The following is a 22,330-nucleotide window of genomic DNA, read 5'->3' as shown; positions in this document are numbered from 1 at the left end:
AAAATAGGAAAAAGAGAAGAACAAGTGTTTACGAAGTAACACAAATGACAAAAATCAAAGCAACTTGAGACGCTAAGAACTGTCTTGCAAACAGAGATTTCAAGAGAAAGAATGCAAAATTAGTCAATATTTTAAATATGACTGCTTCATTCATGTACTCAACATACATTTTTTTAAAGATTTATTTATTTATTTTAGAGAGTGTGTGTGCAAGCGAGGGCAGGGGCAAAGAGAGAGAAAGAGAATCTTTTTTTTTTTTTAGGATTTAATTTATTTATTTATTTGTCAGAGAGAGAGAGAGAGAGAGGGAGAGGGAGAGAGAGCAAGCACACAAGCAGGCAGAATGGCAGGCAGAGGCAGAGAGAGAAGCAGGCTCCCCGCTGAGCAAGGAGCCCGATGTGGGACTCGATCCCAGGACTCTGGGATCATGACCTGAGCCAAAGGCAGCAGCTTAACCCACTGAGCCACCCAGGCATCCCAGAGAAAGAGAATCTTAAGCAGACTCCACGCCCAGCACAGAACTGGATGTGGGGCTCGATCTCACGACCCTGAGATCATGACCTGAACGAAACTAAGAGTCAGATGCTCAACTGACTGAGCCACCCAGGCGCCCCACTTCAACATACATTACTGAGTACCCGTTATGTGTCAAACACTATTCTCGGCATTAGCAATTTGTGTTGAAAGGATATGCTAGTCCCTACCCTATTGCTGTGCATATCTTGGGAAATATTGTATTTGCCTAGACTGAGAAGTGGATGGTAAGGCAGACTCTTCTGAAAAAGAAAAAGAAAAGGAAAATTTGAGAAAATAATACTCTTTATTCAGTCATTTACTGAACAAATATTTATTAGGGAACTTCACTGTGCTACAGAATGATGGAATGAAGGACAGAACTGAGAGTTTAAAGGAAGAAAATCAATGTGTAACTACACAGCTCCAAAAGAGATGTTTTGATTAAAATAAATCTAGAAATATTAGAACTCCTTGGAATAACCTCCATTATAGGATGAAATGCATACAAGACTAGGGGGCATCAAAATGGGTGTGTTTATTGGAACAGTCTCTGGTAAGCCATCCCAGGGCTGGCAGCCTGGGGCACAGTGAAAAGCCATGTGAAGAAGATATGTTGGCCCAAGAAGTTAAATCCATTTATCTGATTTTGTTCTGTGCTAGGCGCTGGGGCTACAGACAAAAAGGCAGCCTGAATCTTTATAGACTTCAGTCTAGCAGGAAGATAACTCAGAATTCAGACTCTCAGGGCAGCAAGAGAAGAACAAGGCCATAGGGAAGAGGCGGCATCATCTGGTCGTAGGATGGATAAGGAAAGGGAAAGGGTACAAAAAGCCTTCCAGGTGAAGGCATGAAGGGCATAGGGCTCAGGGTCCAAGAGGGATAGCCAGGCTGGAGATCTTAGCTGGTACTCAACCAGGGACAGACTCATTTCCCATGCTAAAGGTTTCGCATTTTACCCCAAAGCCAACAAGGAGCCACTGACAGATTCAAAGGAAGAGACTGATATGATCTAATGTGCATTTTAGGAACTTGCAAGAAACCACAAGAACAGCTCAGGAAGGAGAAGAGGCAGTACTGTGGCCGGCAAGAACAGTCTAGAGACTTATTCCCACAATCCGCGCAAGGGACAGGGAGGGCCTAAATTCAGGATGTGACAAGAAAGGGAAAGTACAAAGCACCATGATATGCATTCGTAGGGATGCAAAAAATACTTTGAAAAAGGCATGGATGACCTTTGTCTTCAGGAAGGTAAAGAGGTAAAACACATAACACGTGAAATGCTCCTTAAAACCAAACTGTGGAACGTGACACGTGAAAGGAGCAGGACAGCTGAGGGCACCATGGAACAAATAGTTCTTATGTCTCAGAGATGAGAAAGATCGTGGTACCTGGGGTCTTAGAGTGGGTCCAGGGTCGTTTACAGACACTGTGAAATTGTTCCAAACAAGAGGAATGACTCATGCAAAGGCCCAGAACAGAATAAGCTGGTCAGACCTAAAAGAAATGGAGGAACGGTGTTGACAAACAGCCCAAGATAAGGTAAAAAATAGTGTAAGACCAGGTCGTGGAGGGTCCTTAGAGTCTGAAAGGAGGAGCTTTGGAGATGAGACTTGGTCCATTGCAGAGTGGTGCTCCAAGGGAAGTTCCTAGTGAATCATAATTAGGGTCTTGAAGAAAGAGATTTTTTAGAAAGACTCATCTGGTGGCAGTGTTTAAGACACAATGGTAAAGCAGCAGAAGGAGGCTGGAAGGAGGGAAGGCCCGTCAGGAGGTCCTGCAATAACTCGGGCAGGAGAAAGGGCCTGAACACAGGGGAAGCGAAAAGAAGGGAGATTTCACAAAAGAAGGATCTTCAGAAATGAGGTGTTGGATCTTTAATCTCTGTTCCAAGAAAAAAAAAAAAAAGTCATGTGCGTTAATTCTTTGATTGGGGGGGGCCCTTCCCCCACCTCCCCTTGAGACAATGCCGTTTTATAGCCACAACTCTCGTACGTGCCAAGCACAAGTAATTACTGGTCTGGGATGTATTTGTTTCTTTAAGTGACTGTGGCTAAAAATTGGAGGATAAAAAGTTCTGCCCTAGGTGGAAAAATAAAGCAAAACCAGGTGTCAGGGAAACCATGGATTTGGACATGAGAAAGGACCAAGTGGTGATTTTCCGTGCGTAGTTCTCATGAAAGTCTAAGTGTTCCTTATAGAAATACTTTCCCTGAGGAGAGGTTGTTCAGAGCATCTAATTAGACTGGGTATGTCAATGTGTTTTAAAACAAAGCATTCATTCATGTGTTAGGTATTATATGTGTTAGGTGTTAAGGAAATACGTGTTATTTTCCTATCACTTTCTTAGGCATATTTGATCTTTGCTTTAAAGATGATGCTACCGACCCATGATGACTCAGGGAAACACTGGAGTTACGAGTTAAGATAAGTTGGAGATAAAGTACAGTCCATTAAAGTGACATATAAATTCACACTCTGTGAAAATACTTGCCGTGCAGCACCTGCGTGGCTCAGTGGGTCAAGCCACTGCCTTCAGCTCAGGTGAGGGAGAGGATCTCAGGGTCTTGGGTCTGAGCCCCGCATTGGGTTCTTTGCTCAGCAGGGAGTCTGCTCCCCTGCTCTCTCTGCCTGCCTCTGCCTACTTGTGATCTCTGTCTGTCAAATAAATAAATAAAATCTTTAAAAAAGAAAATACTAGCCTCCAAAGGCTTAAATCTAAGCCCCTGACCTAATAACAAGCTGCTATTTCATCTGCAATCATCAACCCCATTAAGAGTCATATCAAAAATACCATACTATTCTCCTTTCTAAGTACTTTGTGTACTAGAATTGACTACTCAAAATCGGAAGCTTTCACATACATTTTGCAGTGCTCAGGAAACAGTTATGCTTCTTGCATAAGGAACAAAATTAACAAATACTCTATGTCAACACTGAATGTCTTTCTTATTTTTACCTCCCTCACCGTTGGATGAAAACTTATGTTCGCTGAATGTAAAAAGGACGAGAGATCCTTCCATATCAGTTGTTCGGGTTCATATAAGACCTAATTGCTTCAAACACTGTAATTTTGCCACCAGTTTACAATTAGCATGCATTTCTCATGCATGAGTTGACCCAATTACATAACAAATTTTGCCTTGGGGGATTTGTCTTGCCTGCTTGTCTTCTGTCCACCATACAACTCAATTTCACACCGTCAGCAGCCTGAACATGGCCACAGTCAGTCTCTGTCAAAATGATTTATTTAAATTACAAACAGAGACCAGACCCCAGATAATCATCCCTACCCTCATGCTCACCCTTCCACTCAGCCCAACTTTGAATCAAATCTTTTAATCGCCCATAGACACTGCTATTCAATTATTAGGTCACGTTTACCTCCAATAATCTAATATTTTTGAAGCTAACTCACAAAATCTCAGGGAACTAAATCATCAGTATCCACGTGAGCTTATTAATGGGCACATAATTTATTTTGCATTCTAAGAAGTCAATGAAAAATTATGTAGCTGTATCAAAGAAACTAAAAATAATTACATTTCAGTATCAGATTACAGAGAGATTCTTTTCTTTGTAATGTTTTTTTCCAAAGGCTTCAATATTAGCTTTTCTTGTGAAGCAAGTGAGCATCTTATGAATGTACACGCTAAATAGAAAATGGTAGTAAAAAAGGGTATTTGGGAAATAGGAAAGATAACCAAAATTATAGGTACTGAGAGGGTAAGAGAAAGAATATAAAGCAGGTGAAAATCCCAGTGTCTGTGTTGTCTGTGGGCTAGTGAGCTAAGGAAAGGGGGTTCTAAAGATTCCCACTGAAGCCACCACACACAGCCCCACTGCCTGCACACGCACACACACACACACACATTTCCTCTCTGAGTCAAGGACAGACACAAATCTTGACAAATCACATAATGGTATACTTACTATTTCAATCAATCTGTAAAATACAGGATTTTGTCATCTGGTTTTTTTTTTCCCCCTTCCCCTCCATATATTTCTCCATTACCTAAAATAAATTAGAAAATAAACATCCAGATTTTATCTACAGCACAGAGCTTGTAAAAGTCTCTTAGGGTTGGACTTTACCATCTTATTTCACAATTTATCTATAGACTGTCCCAGCTCATTAAAAGTGCAGCTTAAATCAGTGTGTAAACAGGCAGAATGAAACACATCAATAATCTTCTCAAGGCTGGACTGAGTTCACCCTTTGACGTCAGCAGTGATGCTGCTGGGCTCTCCTACTGCAGGTACCCTGAACACGCTGCTTAGAAACTTGAAGGCGGTAACCACTTGAATTAGAAACAGACTTTATAGACACCCACACAAGCTACAGCTATGAGGACAACAGGAAAGAGGGCTTTTAAAAATGTCCAAAGGCACATTTTCCTTCAATACACGTCTGTACCTTGTCCTTTAAGAACATTTCCCTAAAATATCAATAAGCAAAGATGGGAAGCTATGCTAGGTCATTTCTGCCATTTCTGGATTTCTGCCCTTGAATTTGGCAAGGTGTGGGAGGACACAACTAGACATTTTCTGGAATTGTGCAGAAAAAAATTTTTTTAGGAAACCAGTTCTGTTTCTTTCCAACCATTCAGTAAATTCTGAAAACCTGCCTCTTTTCTTATTCTTTCTGCAGCTATACTGAGTAATATAACAGAAGAATTTTAAACTGTAGCATTTTATAAATCTCCCTAGATTCACTATGCTGTCATTACAGACCCCAAAAGAAAGTAGTCAAGGCTAAACCCATGCTCGACCCTTTCATTACACACAATTTCAAATTTATGGTTGTGTTCTATCCCACATCTCAGTAACAGATGCAGACTGAGTGGGTATTTCCAAATGATTTCAAATCCTGCACAAATGAATATGAGAATGGCAGATAACATTTCATAACCCTCACACAGACACAAGCAATCAAAAATGCCTATTCATCCACAACACATTACCCAAAACACCTAGGAGGTGTCATTAAATTCACAGTTTTATGTCTCTCTACTTTCTTTAGTCCAAAAGGGATTAAAGGCAACTTAGAACAACTCATACGACAGTCAAGGGTAACATAAGCAAAACAAGTAAGCAAAAGTCAAAACAAGTAAGAAAGGGAAGCAAATGGCTGCTCATCCCAGCCCTTCCGGTGGGAAACTTCTGGTGGAGACCAGTCTGAACATTTTCTCAGCCCCCGTCCTCTCAAAACAGACACAGTCCAGGCCACTGTCAAAAATATCTGTCTGGATTTGGCCCATATGTTTCATTATTTGAGTTTATCTGAAAGTAATGTGGAAAATTGGACTAAACCAAAGTACCACCTTTCAGATTAATCCAAGTTTCTCATAGAAAAAAATAAAAAAAGATCCTTGAGTAATATGGAAAACCTTGTGAAGTCATGGAAAATTTTCATGAAGTTGTAGCCTTATAAATGAATAGTAAATTCACTAGACCTCAGAATATTTAACAGTTTCCTTTCTTCAAGAGTAAATCCCTAATGATAACATTATGAAATTTATATTCTTTACTGCTATCCAAACATGAATATACCTCATAATGGCTAAAAGAACCACTTAGAAAGCTGCTATGGGGGCTAACATAAGACAATTCCAAAAAAAAAAAAAAAAAATTAAGATGTTACCTAAATTATATGCTTTTAAGAACCAATGTTGTCTAAATTATAAGCTTAATCCAAAAGGTATTTTGCATATACTATTATGTACATGGTACATACCGATTTATACATACCTGTGTCATAAGGGTTTTTGCAAAATTAAGAATGGATCTGCAAACACCTTCTGGTATTGAATAAAATGTATATTCCTGCTAATGATAAAGGTTGGTGAAATGATCAGTTCTTCTTATTAAAAACAAATATTGACTTAATTTGAATATAAATTAAAGAGCTTACCTTTGAATTGACTGCAATCCTTAATCCTTAATCCTTAGCTGTCCCGTGGATGTCTCAAGTAGAAATGTTTAGTTCTTATCGAAATAAATTTCTGTGATAGTTTACGATTTATGATATAACTTTTTTGTGCAGAATTATTTTTTTTTAAGTTTTCCAAAAACAATCCAAAGAAAGAAATGTTACTCTATGTAACCGTAGTGGAATATATATCTCTATCTCTCATTTTTAAAAGCAGAAATTTTTTTTTAATTTAAAAAAAGAATGAATAGGAAGAAAGATGAGGGGAGTAATGTATGACCAGTGGGTTGTTGGGACAGGGAAGGAAAATGAGGAGACAAAAACTTGAAGCCTTAAAATTCAATCTGCTCTCTTCAAAGGAAAAAACAAGTCCTTTCAAATGTAAAATGTCCATTTAAAGAGCAAACAATGCATAAATTTTAGGGAATATGGCAAAACAAAGTGTTTACTCTGCCTCCCCCGACTCTCTACGAAAGCTGTTTGAAAAATTCTGGTTTTGAACTTTTCACAAATAAAATTCTTTCTCAAATTAAACACTACAATTCTATCTCCAAATTGTCATTATATACAGTGATGATGGCCAAATACCAATGAGTATAAACCATCTGCTAATTAAATATTTCCTAGAAATCAAGGCTGCATCATTTATAACATCAGGATACACAAAAGTTCAGTAACCATACGAGAGACACACAAGATAGACTTCTCATAAAAAATGGCATGAATCTTGCATATTTGCACATATTTTTACATCATGTATACAGTTGTTTATTTTTCATTCATCTGTCCTCTTGGCTACCTAACAACTGAAACTGATATTTTTCTGAAAAAAATTACATTTTGATAAACTTCATATAAAACTTTGGAAGAAACATAATTACAGGCATGAATTACAAAAGTGAAGACGAGCTATCTATCCACCTTTAGGTAGAACAGAATTAACACTTTTCAGTCCCTAATAGATTTTGAACTTTTGCTACTCTCGATTTTCTTTTTCAAGAAAAATATATTACTTAACATGACGCAGCTTTCAAAACCAAAGCAGTTTCATATGTGAATGTTTATTTCCAAAATTAAACATATTGCATCATTTCAACAAAGATCTGGTTTAAAGTATGAAACCTGACATACACAACATTAATAAATATAAGATTTCTTAAGATATTTAGCCTTATATATTTTTATATGATTATCCCCAGCAAAAAAAAAAAAAAAAAAAAAGAACTGTCAGGTTCTTAAATTTAACTATAAAAGTCCCGTTTTGGAAAAATACCAAAGCCAAGGACCATTAAAAATGGAATAAGATGCTAAATTACAATACCTCTTTTAATAGCAATGACTGTCTAAATACACATTTAATTTATTTAATTAAATTGATTTACTTAGGAAATTGATTTAGAAAATGAATGTAATTAAATACATTAAGGATATAGTCAGAAATGTAGTCATTGCTATGAAAGTGCTAGGCTCTCGATACCTGTGACAAAATCAAAGGGAAGCAATCCAACAGTTGCACCTGACATACTTTAGGAACTCTGAGCCCTGCTTGCACACCAAAGCACCAAGAACACTTCCAAATCCCAGTATCATTCTCCCACCCAGACACACAAGTCAGGGCGATCGCATCACCAAACAAGCAGTCACCTACGTTACTGATTTGCTCCTGAGTCCTCTTCAGCCTCTGTAGTTCAGGAGTGTCCGTAACGATGCTGAAGCCCCTCCCTTTGCTTTCTTCAAAATCTCTTTTGTACTTGACCTACCAGAAGAGAGAACAAAAGAACGAAAAAGAAAAGTAAACCAAGGAGTCACAAATCCCACTCAGGAGTGGATAGGGCCAAGGAAGCTACACTTGGGCAATGCCTCCAGACCCAACTCCATCAGCAGCTGGCAGAGGGAGAGCCTGCCAAGCACAGTCTGACTGCTTGGTTTGTATCCGAACAAGGTCACTGACTGTGTGACATTAGATAAGTCACTTAACTACTCTGTGCTTCAGTGGTCCCATCCATCAAACGGTGATAAGAGCCAACAATATTTAAATAAGGCTATTTAATAAGTCACAAGGATGGGATCAAATGTCCTAAGTTACAAACCTAACTGTGAGCAAGCAAGCAAGGCCTCCATAATCATTACTATTACCTCCCTCAATAGTTGTACTACTGCTCAAGACAAAAGTGTGGGAAAAGACAGATGAATCTGCTCCCGTGCCCATCTTGTCAGTGACTAAGCATCACTGCACTACAGAGGCAGAAGACCTACAGAATTATCAACAGCCAGCCCTGTCCTTACAAAGTGTTCATTCTATTTCATAAGGCAAAACATATAGATATGGTTATACAATGCTATATTGCCAAGTGTCAAGTATGTAAATGCGTATGGAAATATTTATAAAATAAGCCACACCTAGAGATTAAAAGGCTTCCAGCACATGCTCCTGGCACACTGTGTGCTGAGGTACCTAAGATTTTTTTTTTTCTGGTATTTAAATACACTTCTTTTCTAATTACAACCCAGTGAAGCTGAATTTTACAGTTTCCTCGAGGGACTGGAATCGCTGATGCTTAATCTTACTAGAGCCCCATCTCCTGTTATTAGCATAATGACAACAACTGTCACACCACTTAAATATGCTGCTTGTTAATGACTGACACGCTACATCACTTGGACTGTTCTTATTTCTTTAAAATCTAAATATTAAGTGATATGGAAACATATTTTTGATAACCCATATAATCTTCATTTTACATTCATAATTATTAGGCTCAAATTAGCACTTCAATTAATAGCTAATATTTAGGGTGGCTAATAAAAATACGATTCTGTAAGTGCAACTTTCTATATAAATTTGAAAGGTTCACTTAGTTGAGCACAGAATGACTGGGTTTGTTGAGTCATGTCTGTGTTTAAACACTCAATTCCCCCAGGTATTTTTGTCCTTGGGGCCTCTGAAAAATTCCCTTTTACCAGAAAAGCTTGAAATTAAAAAAAAAAAAAAAATCCCAGATGGCTACAAATAGAAAGGTCTAGATTCCCTCGTCACTGGTAGCTTAAGAATATCTCACTTTTTCTCCATATTTTCATCTAAATTTATAAAAGTAATAAAGCCCTTACTCTTACTATTTCCATAAATAAAAGGTCAAATAACCTGCATAGTTTTTCTTTTACAGAAAGTGCTGAATGAGATTAGCCTCGTATCCCTCACTCCCCCAGCATGAGTGAAAATACTCACACCCACACATTCTTGAGGTTTTATGCCCAACTAAGCAAGGAAGCCATTTAGCTTCACTTGATGTAAGCACAAGGCACAGAGTCATAAAATAAGAAAAGTGGCAAAGATGACAAGGTTATAACAGCTACAGGTATGAGGAAGTGAGGAGAAAAATCCAAAAGCCAGTTTCTAACACCCCGAGCCCCAGTTTCAGGGAAGGCAAAATCATATATTGTTTTGGGATCAGTTTAAGGGTGGTTTTTTTTTTGTTGTTGTTGTTGTTGTTTTGGGGTTTTTTTGTTTTTTTTCCTAATGGAAATTCCCAAGGCAAAAAAACTGAAAAGAGCCATCAAAAGAAATGAAATCTTGCCATTTGGGATGACGTGGATGGAACTAGAGGGTATCATGCTTAGCGAAATAAGTCAATCGGAAAAAGACAACTATCATATGATCTCCCTGATATGAGGGAGAGGAGATGCAACATGGGGGGTTAAGGGGGTAGGAGAAGAGTAAATGAAACAAGATGGGATTGGGAGGGAGACAAACCATAAGTGACTCTTAATCTCACAAAACAAACTGAGGGTTAATGGGGGGAGGGGGGTTGGGAGAGTGGGGGTGGGGTTATGGACATTGGGGAGGGTATGTGCTGTGGTGAGTGCTGTGAAGTGTGTAAACCTGGAGATTCACAGACCTGTACCCCTGGGGATAAAAATATATTATATGTTTATAAAAAATAAAATTAAAAAAAAAAAAAGAAAAGAAAACCTGTCAAGTTCCAGAGCCATAGGTTTTGAGCTGGCCACAATTTAACAGTCCATCCCACATCCGCAAGGCACATAAGAATCACCCGACTTGGGCTTGTCTCATTAAGGGACTAGTATTGTACAGTATACAGTCATCTCCGTAATCAGTCTGCAGAGTTTTAGAAGATGTGTAATCTTTTTTAATGGTATGATCTGCAAGCAAGCCTCACAGACGCTTGGGACCAGCTCAAGTGCCACCTGCCAAGTACACCTTTGCCCCGTGCAGGGAGCTCCAAGCCATAGTCACCCCCTCTCTTGTCTCCTGCCCACTTACACCCTCTCTCTCTATTTGGGTCAAATTTTAAATATTGTATCTGGTGATTTGCCAGTCATGATTCCAAGAGACAAGTGGATATGGAAAGAAATCAGAGGGTAGAGGGAAAAGAATCTTCTCTTCAATTTCACCCTCGTGATTTTTGCCCTCAATTTTTGCCCTCACAACACGACCCCACCCTCCCAATGAGAATACTGCACCTTTGAGCCCAGAGATTGACCCATACTGGACCCATAATCCAGCGTATGTGCATGAGCCCCAGGTCTGGGACATTGGTAGGAACCCTTGAGAAAGGGGTGCTCTTTCTCCAGCTCTGGCTAGTTCGGGCTAGGAAACCGGAGCTGCTGGTCACCATCCAGGCACCACCACCACTAGCCAACACCACAGCAAGCCAAGCAAGAGATCTCAAGGAAGTCCTATTCAGCCACCAGGTTTTTCAGTTAAGTGAGCTCATCTATCTCTCCCTTTATAATCCAAAGAATTCTGATTAATTCAACCTACTCTCACTGTGCCCAAAATGTTTGCACACATACAAGCTTCCCAGTAAGTATGAACATGTAAATTTCTCCACTGATTCTTCCTACTGTGATACAGGATTTAATAGTTTACAAAAACAGTGGATTCTATCTTGGGAAAAGCACTGCTTTAGTGGGCAAGAGCCTAGAAATCTCATCCCATCCCTATTACTTGCCAGTCACCTCACCTTCTCTGAGCCAGTTTCCTCCTCTCTAAGTAGAGATTCTAGTAACTTCTTAACTAACAGATCTGTGGAGATTGGGTGAGAGAAAACACCAGAAAGAACTTTAGAAAGAATAAGGGGCTGTGTCAATTCCCAGCATTGCCATCCTTATATTGGTTTTGCTTGATGTGAAAGGATCATCTAATATTTATCATGAAACATTAAAGAGAATAGTTCTACAATAATAAGAAAGATTACAGCTCACAAAGCAAAATATATTAAGAATCAGCTCTTAGTTCACATTTACAAATTTTACTCAAGCTATTCCAGAACAGAAACTGATTTTTGTTGTTGTTGTTGGATTTGTGCCAGCGATCAGACCCCTACATGCACCTCGGATATGTCATCTGGTGATCACACAGGTGGAGATGAATTCTGAGCCCCATCTGTGCAGGTGCTGGGCGACAATCTGTCTTTGCCAAGAGTCACACCACATGCTGTGCAAATCTGTAAGAACTGGATGAAGAGTATTCTCGTAAGTCGACTGGGGGTTCCCTGTCACTGACAGAATGTTCTCTCTTGCTCCCTACCCTGAGCCCATGGGAAGCATAATCCCTTTATTCATCAAAGTGCAGCGCCGGTGATGCTCCTCTGTGAGCTGGGCTGGCCTCCCCCCCAGTCTGGAGCCCCGTAGCTTTACACCCGCCTGGTAGAGCCGGTCTCATGCTAACTGTACTTACAATGGGGTCTCAGCCCTCCGCTCTAGAACACACAGAACTCAGGGATGAGGGCAAAGTCTTCATGATCGTTCTAATCCCAAAACCTAGCCTAGCCTAGCCTCCCAGCCCATGGGAGCTGATTAACAAATGATTAAGAAAAAGAAGGGAGGGTGAAGAGAAAGAGAAAGGAGAGGGGTGACGGCAGAGAGGCCCAGTTCCAGAGGTAAGAGAAGAACCACATATGCAGGGCCTGAAACATGGCTCCATCCAGCAGAAGCCAACCGTAGGGGCAGCGGGGTGCAGACAAGGGAAGACCAGGACATTAAACTGAGAAACACAAATCTAGATCAGATTCAGAAAAAAAAAAAAATTGCTAGCCATAGCGCTTGTCCATTTGGGCTTCTGTAACAAAAAAATGCCATAAACTGGGTGGCTTATAAACAATAGGAACTTATTTCTCCTGGTTCTGGAGGCAGGAAGTCCAAGATCAAGGGGTAGGCAGAGTCAGTGTCTGGTGAGAGCCTGCTTCCCGGTTCATAGATGGCCATCTTCTCACTGGGTCCTCACATGGTGGCAGGAGCAGGGGAGCTCTCTAAGTTCTCTTCTACAAGAGACCCCATGATCGAATCACCTCCCAAGGTCTCACCTCCAAATGTCATCATTCTGAGGATTTGGGGAGACACAAACAAGCAGTGCTATCCCATATTAACTTTGTCAACATTAACTCTGTATTCATTGAACCTCATATATGCTGCCCTTTGAAACTCCAGCTCTTCCCCCAGCAAAAATGCCTTTTCTTCCCTTATACATCAGCACTGGATAGGAAATGATCACCTCTGGTCTCTTGCCTACTCTCCTGCTAAAAAGTATTTCACTATAATTTCATGAACAACAATGGCAGTATATCTTAGGAATGTCATTCTTTGGAATCCCCTCAAATATTCACCCATTCAATCCTTTGTTCATTCAAGAGAGATTTATTGAGCACCTACTATAAGCCAAGTACTGTTCCAGGTGTGGGAACAGCACAGCAAAGACAACAGTCATGATCTCTGTCCTCTTGGTGCTTCCATTACAGTGGGAGAGATGGAAAAGACACAAGACCTAAGGAAGCTGAATAAACGGTATGTTAGTGGTAAGTGCTAAGAGAACAACAAAGTGAGAAGATGAGATGAGAAGGGCCAAGAATGCTGTCCATTGAGATAGGGCTGTCCAAGAGGTCCCCAGTAAGATGGTGGCATCTCAACAGGACCTGAGGGGTGAGGACTGTAAGTGGCACAGGGACACGCTGGGCGTCTGGTTTGACAGGCACTAACCTGCTCGAGGCGAGCAGGAAAAAAGCTGGAAACTGGTTAGGGAGCAGGCAATTTTGCACCTCCTCCCTCAACTGTTCCCTATTGGAGAACCCACCCAGGACCACAGAAGATAGAGAGAATTCCTGGGCCCAGCCCCAGATCCTGGCTTCCCCAGAAGACCAATCCGGGGAGCCGTGTACTCCATCAGTACAGGGCAGGAAGGATGCAGGAGGAGGGAGGACAGAACTAAGACGCGCCAGGAGCTCAGAAAAAGAATGGGCCACAGATGAAAAGCAATGCTGTCTTAGCATCTTTTAGGCTCATCTCTTCAAGACTGAACGAAGGCGCTTCGAAAATGCATTCTTTAAGTCATAGGTAAGAAATACAAACAATAGGCAATTTGATTTGACATATTTTTCTTCAGAAGGAACTTAGATATGTATTTCTAATGCTGAACGCAACATAATATTACATGCTATGTATACACGCTTACGCACGTACACACACACACACACAAACTTCCTGTACTACTGATTAGAACCCTATGCTAAGAATCAAAAGACCTGAATTTAAACCTTAATTCTGTCCTGTGATCTTTATTTGTTCAATTTCTCGAATACTCCTGATCCTCAGCTATAAAACAGAAAAAGAAACGGGGAAAAAAAAAAAGAGCAACGTGCTACGTCATGTTTGGGTGGTTAAAGTTAACACATGAGAGCATCAGGCAAGGACATGCCTGCAGAAGGTCACTAGCAAATTAGCTTTGTCCTTCCCACTAAATTTCAAAAATGACCTTTGTTGCTTAATATGATCATTGCTGCCAGCCTGGACTTGCTCGGTGATATTTGGTCTGGGCTCATCGGCTAACGGCACTCACAAGTTCATGCGGAGGAAGAGCCCGGACACCGGCAAGGTTCTGGCCCAGCTTAAGAAAAAGGCTCACAGCGACCGAAAAGGAAGACTCCTCAAAAACAAAAGGTAAGCAGCTGCAAATTGAATGATGAGCTCGTTCTGAGATAAATATTCTCTCCCCCAGATGCTGCAAGTACCACAATTATTGATATTCTAACAGTACCAGTAAATTTTTTTAATAAATGAAAACCACAACACAGAAAAGCCAGGGAGCCACGTCAGGTGAAAGAAACCGGGTGCAACCAGAGGCTGATAAATTGTCAGACGATGAACTGAAAGGAAAAGAATTCAGAGGCAGAAGTGAAACCAACGATGACATGTCCCGCAGCCCACCAGCTCCATGCCCAACTATTCTCCGGCCCTGGAAACCCCTGCCCATGAGCTTCTAGGGACAGAGACCAGCATGTTCATGGTAACACTGGATTATCAAGAAAACTGGGGGCCCCTGGTGCTGCAGTCAGTTAAGCATCCAACTCTTGATTTTAGCTCAGGTCATGATCTCAGGGTTGTGAGATCAAGCCCCGTGTCCAGCTCTACACTGGGTGGGAAGTCTGCTTAAGACTCTCTCTCTTTCCCTCTGCCCACCCCTCACTCACCCAGCCCCGGCTCAAGCACACTCTCTCTCCCTAAAAAAAAAAAAAAGAAGAAGAAGAAGAAGAAGAAAGAAAGAAAAGAAAAAGAAAATTGGAAACAACCCAAGTACCCATACACAGGAGAATGAATGAAATATATTATATTCGTATAATATATTATTATCCAGGAGTAAAAATAAATGAACTACAGCTGCATGGATCCAATACATACAAATCTCATAAACATTCTGTTGAAGGGGAAAGATGCAAAGAATACATACATAGGCGGTAAATAAAGGAGGGAAAGAAACTTGATAAGGACAATATCCAAGGCTGTTGTGAGATCTGCTCATGGGAAGATGTGAGGAGAGCGTCACTGGTGCTGATGTCCATGTTGTTGGAAGGTAGATTCACATACAATCCTACTACAAAACTCACATGGCTTATGGAATAGCCATGTGAGTTTTATAGCAGGATTGCCTGTTCTTGTGTATTGTGTATTGATCAAATATCTTACAATAAAGCATTTTCAAAGAAAGCAGGGTCAGAGTTTTAAAAGCCCAGATGGCGAAGCTGAGGTACCCAGATTTGGGTTTTCCATAAATGGTGAGGGACTTGGCTGGTGGGCGTCCATATGTGGAAAGTTAAGTTACTCATTCATTTCTTCATCTTAATGAAGCTGTTTCGCTACAGTGGCCAACACAGGGTTGAAGCAAAAAGGCTGGAAAAACAGAAATGGAGAGAGGGAGAGAGGGTGTTGCAAAAGGGATTGCAAACATGGATTAACGAGAAATAGTAGCAGTACAAGGGGGTCCTGGGATTATCACAATAGACCAGATGGCTAAGAAGAATCCAGGGGCCCAAGGGTAAGCAAAAGGAGAACATTATTTAGCTGAAAAGCAGCTTACCTTGTCAGAATATGTTTAACGGAAGCCTAAAATCTACAGGCATATTTATTACTCATTCATGTTATCCTGCTCTTTATTTCATACATTTAACAGTGTCCATCTGATACAATGAAATCAATGACCAATTTTATTATCTTTTATGACATGATGGATACTTGACATTTCTTCAAGGGGGTTTGTGAGAGTTGCATCATTTTTAAACTGCATGCAAGATTCCTAGTTCGATCTGCAAAATTTAGCACTCAATTACGTACCATCATGTACAGTTCTGTAGATTTTAAAGTACTAGAGAATGTGGACCACATGCTTCTTTCTATCTCATTGCATTTTGCTTCATGTTAAGCATATATTAAAAGCTTAATAACTATTTCATGATTGATTACTATCTGGTTTTGTATTTTTAACATATAAAATGCAGAAAATTGGCTAATCTCACAATGCTAGATGGGAATTAAACAATTACATAGGAAAATCTGATTAAGGGCATTTTTTAAGATGAAGTTTATTTAAATGTTAAGTCGAATGAGCTCAAAAGAGAATTCGTTTTTCTTTAAATTAATCTCATAATTTGTAAATTTATGGTTAATTAAATAAAATTAAAATTTTAATTACCTTTTTAAACATGATTAAAAAGCATTAAATCTTTTTAAATTCATAGATTTCTAAGCCTTAAATTAGCCTTCCATTGCATTCACAGAGGTACTTACTGATATTTACAGATTTGTCAATATTTTATGTATATTCACAATATAGCTGCAACAGATTTGGAGTTCCTTTACTTAGAAAACACTGAAATCTAGGGGTGCCTGGGTGGCTCAGTTGGTTAAGCGTCTGCCTTTGGCTCAGGTCATGATCCCAGGATCCTGGGATCAAGCCCCACATGGAGCCCCACATCAGGCTCCCTGCTCAGCAGGGGGGGGGGGGCTGCTTCTTCCTCTCCCTCCACTTGGTTGTGTGCCCTCTCTATCAAATAAATACATAAAATCTTTAAACAAAATTGAAATCTACATTTTATTCTAAACATGTACTCTAAATACATAAAGAAGATCTTAACTGCACAACTTAGCTGACTTCTCAATAAGCTAAGATAATTAAAATCCACCCCTACAACCCTAACAGGATTTTGACAAACTCATCGTGGGCCCTGAATCCACCTTTTAATAGCTGTGTGATCTTAGGCTAGTTACTTAATCTCTCTGAGCCTCAGTTTTCTTGAGTACAAAATAAGCATAATGGTAACAGTATCAGTATCACCTTTGTGAGAATCAATGAGATGATGGTAAGAACACTTGACATCTCTGTGCTCTCGGATGTCCCAGGCACTGCACTGAGCCCTTTCTGTATCCTGTGAGCAGAGCCAGGGTGGGGAGGCCAACCGTGCTGTGTAAGAAGCACTCAGCATTCCACTCCCACAGGCACGTCTTGACTTACTAACAGTAGCCAGATAGCTAGAGAACCCATCTCAGCACAGGGGCCCCTGAATTGGGGAGCTCCTTCAGTCTTTTAAGGGATTGAAAGAGTATATAAATAAATAAATGAAAAAACAACTAAGAAGGGCTTTGCCTGTATCATCTTCAGATAAATCCTTGCAGGTACACATTTCAATGCCCATTTTCATCGACGAAGAAAGGGAGTGTGAAGGAAGTGACAGAGAGAATAGGAGACCAAATCTCTCTCTGGCACCTCCCCAGACATTATTCTTCAATTCCTCTGGCCAAAAAAAAAAACCAAAACACCAAATAAAAACCATCAAACCAAATACACATAAGATAGAGACAGTGTCCTACAAATAAGCAGAGAGGAAAGTGGAACTAATTGAATATTTCTTAGTAGAAGATACCAGAAGGTTTGCGTGACTTAAAATTTTTGCTAATTCATTATCTGCAATGGAACTTACAGCCCCATAAAAGGGACAAAAATTAGCACACTTTTCATCCAATATATGGTTTGGTTTTGTTGTTGTTGCTGTTTTTGTTGTTGTTGTTTTCCAAAAGAAAAAATTGTTTATGTTTTCTATTGGTAAGGATCAGGTCAGGGAGAAAGAATGCCCTTCCCAAAACTGTAGTATTAATGGAAGTATTGATTCAAACCAGAAAATCATATCTACATTAATGAAGAAAATTGGAGCCTAAATATATTATACACATAATGCATATTTTCACCAGGAATTTTACCGGAGGAAAGTGTTAACTAATCAACCAAATTCTGTCTATGAGTTATAAATTACTCTGGGGAATAAACTAAGTATTTGTTGATGATTAACTTTTTCCAGAAACTAAAGTATCATCCAATTAACTGTTGGGATACCAAAGGAGCAAAAAACAATTAATATTCTAATACCTGATATACTACTGAAGAGTAATTGACTCACAGAGCCTGAATACTGCTGTTTTATGTTGCCATGTTCCTTTTTAAACAACATTTAATAATTCAGGCAATTTATGAATTTTGATTTCTGGACACGTGTTCTCTTAACTCTTAATCCTTTAGAGAGAGCCAGTCTCATCCCATGACATGATAAAGATTTTTAAATATAAACAGCCTAATTCACACACAGATTAGAACATTGTTGAAATTATTTTGAATCAGAAGTTATCACACAAGGTTAAATTAAGGAGAGAATAGTAAATTACAAGAAGGAACATTCCTGCATGCATGTTTTAAATTACTAAGTATCAGAAAATGGGTAATTTCCGGTTTAAAAAAAAAACTAATTAGGAAATCCGTAACTCAGGAAAGAAAGCTACATACAAACTACAGAGAAGAAAAGAAATAAGGATAAAATCAAGAATCAAGCAAATGCAAACAGCTGAACAAACACACAACAGTCATGAAAGTGAAAATCACCCGTCCTTAAGCTCAGAGTCACAGCTGATGAAAGTGACAGATGATTCTTCCCTTTTCTTACATGTGCCTGCTCCCTAACAGATTGACAATGTCATTAGAACTGGTCCTAACAACCTTCCCACACCTGCAATGGCATTCTCCTTGGGGCAACACCGACTGCTTTCCTATAAGAAAACATGCTTCTTCCCCATCTTCAAAACTGAAAAACAGGAAAATAAAACCTGTAACACAGCAAAAACAAACAAACAAAAAGAAAGCAGAAGAAGAATAAATCTAAATGCATTATACTTAATGCATGCACAAATGACACTGAGAAGAGCTTCCGTGACAGACCGCCTTTGCCAGCCAGAAAACCCCATGGATCACAGCAAGATATTTTAATAAAAAAAAAATTTAAGAGATTGAATTATTTTTTTAAAGATTTATTTATTTATTTTAGAGAGAAACAGAGAGCAGGGAGAGGGGCAGAGGGAGAGAGAGAATCCTGGAGCAGACTCCCCGCTGAGTGCAGAGACTGACACAGGGCTTGATCTCACGACCCTGAGATCACGACGTGAGCTGAAACTGAGAGTCAGACACTTCAGTGACTGAGTCACCCAGGTGCCCCCGAGATTAAATTCTTAATACAGAATTTTATTTAAAACATAAATTGCCTAGAAATTTGTATAGGTTATTAACATATCTATGCTACAACCAGAAACTCAGTAGTAACTCAGGTCTTCCACAAGGAAGAAATGATTAGAAACAAATATATGAGCAATGTTGAAGAATGAAGTGAAGAATGATGGTTTCCTAGGATTCTTAGTGAAGATGAGAGTTTCACATTGATTGCAGGTGTCAGTTTTGAGAAATGTTGGTTTGTTGCCTCCCTGCTCTGTAATAGCAGTTGGGATTTAATCAAGAGCTACAAGGTATCAGACTAACATTATACTAGACATTTGAGAGACTCTCTTGTTTAATCTCCAAAATCACTCTGCAAAAGAGATATTTACGTTACCATTTTTTACATATGAGAAGTGTAATGGAAACCCACTGTCTGGTCCCACCCAAAACCTCCATCCTTCTCATAATGGTTTCATGCCTCACTCCATCTATTGATGCTTCCTCAAAAGGTGCCATTTTCCTACATGACCCACTTCCTTCACCACCATCGAATAGACCCAAACGTAGTCGTCAACTGGCCTACACCAGTCCAAGTCATCACGTTTTGGGGGATTTGGGAACTGGGACCCAAAGTGTAGAGTGAGTCTCGGCCTCTGCCAGTGAAACCTCTAAGATATAAAACTTTGGAACTGTCTACAGGCATGTTTACCACCACCAGAATCCAGAGGGATAGATGTAGCCCATCTGGCAGAAAGAGAGTCCTGATCTGATGGCATTTGATTTCTGATTCCTACCACCCCTAAAGCTCAAACAGGTACATTTCTACCCTTGAATTTTTGTACCCTAATATTCTCCAAAGAAATTATCATTTTGCTCAGCAAAGGTTGGGTTTCCCATCCCTTGTAGCCAAGAACCCTAACTAATACAGGAAACTGTGGCTTAGTGATTAAGACACAAGCCAAGCACCAGCATCTTGTAAGCAGCAGAGTCGGGATTCAAACCCAGATCTGCTGTCCCAAAGCCTTTGCTCCTTCTACCATATTATGCTACAAGACAGTGATTCAAACATTTTGTAAACTTCATTCACTTAGACTGAAATGCAATTTTAATGAAAATATACCATTATTTCTTTTAAAAGATTAGATTCTTAAACAACAGCATGAACAAAATCTTAAATAATTTTTAAACTGTCTTACATGTGACATACATTAGCCACTACTAGCTGTTTATTGGTTGTAGACACAACCAATTAGATGCTTGGTAAGCATTCATCAAATGAGTGGGTAAATAAGGTAACTCCAGTACTTCAAAATGAAACTTTAAAATCCCTGCTGTCAGGGCGCCTGGTGGCACAGTCCGTTAAGCACCCAACTCTTGGTTTCAGCTCAGGTGGTGATTTCAGATCATGATCTCAGCATCATGAGATCAAGCCCTTCATCAAGCTCCAAGCTCAGTAAGGAGTCTGCTCAAGTTTCTCTCCCTCTCTCCCCCTGCTCTCTCTCTCTCAAATAAATAAATAAATAAATCTTTTTTAAAAAATGGTTGAGGAGAGGAGAGAATGGGTGTGGTAGTGGGAGGAGGGGAGTGGGGGGGTAGAGGGAGAGAAGGGGAGAGAGAATCTTAAGCAGACTCAGCACTCAGTGAGGAGCCCCACATAGGGCTTGATCTCACCACCCTGAGATCATGACCCGAACCGAAATCGAGTGGGACACTTAACCAACTGAGCCCCCTCTGTCCCTAAAATGATCGCTGTCTTCCTTAAAGCCCCAACTTAGTTCTGTAGATTATTCAATATTTTTACTTTTAAATTAACTCTGATTTCCAACATGAAAAATCAAACACTAAAATAATTCAAGGAATTTCCCAAGTTTAACATTATAAGGAGAAAAACTACTGCATAAGTCTGCACACTGATTAATATCTTATCTTGGTTGTATTTTTATAAAGTTTCAAGTTTCACATTTTAGTGTAATTTCATGGTGCTACAGGTGCCATTCTATTGTTCCCTTGCTAACTTGACTTAAGAGACTCCCCTTGGGTCTGAAACACTAATAGGGTCTGGGTGAGTCCATTTCCCAAAAGGACAAAAGGTCTTTCTTTTCCCTCCAGAATATATATCTCAAGAAGCAGTATAACTCATTTCTTGGCAATGTGGAAAGAAATACCTGGGTTTTACAGTCACAAAGAGTAAGAAGAAAACAATGGAACTCTAAAGGTAATGGAAGTGGAAGAGAGGAGCTGGTCTGAACTGATGCGGGTAAGTGTTCTAATAAGTCTCTTAGTAATTCAGATTCTGGGATGTCGTTCTGCCTGAGCCCATGAATGTCTCACTTACACATTTCGCAGTCCGTGAGAGTATAGCTATTTGAGAAACAGGGATACGCCAGCATTGCCAAAGAGCCAGGTGGTTCCACTGTTTGGAAACCATCTGGTCTGAGTCTTCTCTTTGTCAGCACCATCAATACTCCAGTAGCAAGAGCTATTACAGTGATTGTGCGTGTTTCATTTCTTTAAATAAACTCAAACAAAACTCCCCTGAATATAAATTTATTATTTCTTTGAACTGTGCTTGCAGAGTATAATGAAACCAACCCCTGTCAAGATGAGTTACACTGAATACCTACATTCATTCCATAACCTCACAAAACCCAGGGGCAGAATACTAGACGCATGCCCACAACTCCAGCAGGACCTCCTGATCACATCAGCCTTTCCTGGGGTATCTACTGCCCAACCTCCCACTGGCAAAATGGGGAATGTCCTGCTGAGGCAGATGTCACAGCAAAGCTGTGTGTGTGTGTGTGCGTGCGTGTGTGTGTGTGTACACACACATTGATTCAATGTAAGCTGCAAAGAGATACAGATATCATGAAAGCTCAGAGATACATGTTATTTAATCAATCAAGAAAAAAACTGAAAGTATTTAAGAAACGTAAACCCATCATTCCTGTCTTAACTGCTTCCTCGTTCAACAGACAGTATGACAAGCCAAGGAGCAATGCTCCTGGGATCATGATCTGGACCACAGAATGCAGGACAACGACATACGTTGCCAAGCCTGGGCCTTT

General features: G+C 39.9%; 1 protein-coding gene across 2 annotated transcripts in view; it reads right to left on the bottom strand.

Annotated features, from left to right (window-relative positions):
* Positions 1 to 22,330, bottom strand: part of NEBL (nebulette) — a 355,773-nt gene that overhangs the window by 163,916 nt on the left and 169,527 nt on the right. For both annotated transcript variants that reach the window (XM_032880864.1, XM_032880863.1), the window contains exon 4: positions 8,094 to 8,201. In XM_032880864.1, coding sequence (XP_032736755.1) covers positions 8,094 to 8,201 — 108 coding nt within the window. The remainder of the gene's footprint in view (positions 1 to 8,093; positions 8,202 to 22,330) is intronic.

The sequence above is a fragment of the Lontra canadensis genome, unplaced genomic scaffold (assembly GCF_010015895.1).
Source record: "Lontra canadensis isolate GAN:19392208 unplaced genomic scaffold, GSC_riverotter_1.0 scaffold72, whole genome shotgun sequence".
Classification (NCBI taxonomy): Eukaryota; Metazoa; Chordata; class Mammalia; order Carnivora; family Mustelidae; genus Lontra; species Lontra canadensis.
The sequence above is the reverse complement of the archived record's forward strand: the minus strand, read 5'-3'. Positions and strand labels throughout refer to the sequence as shown.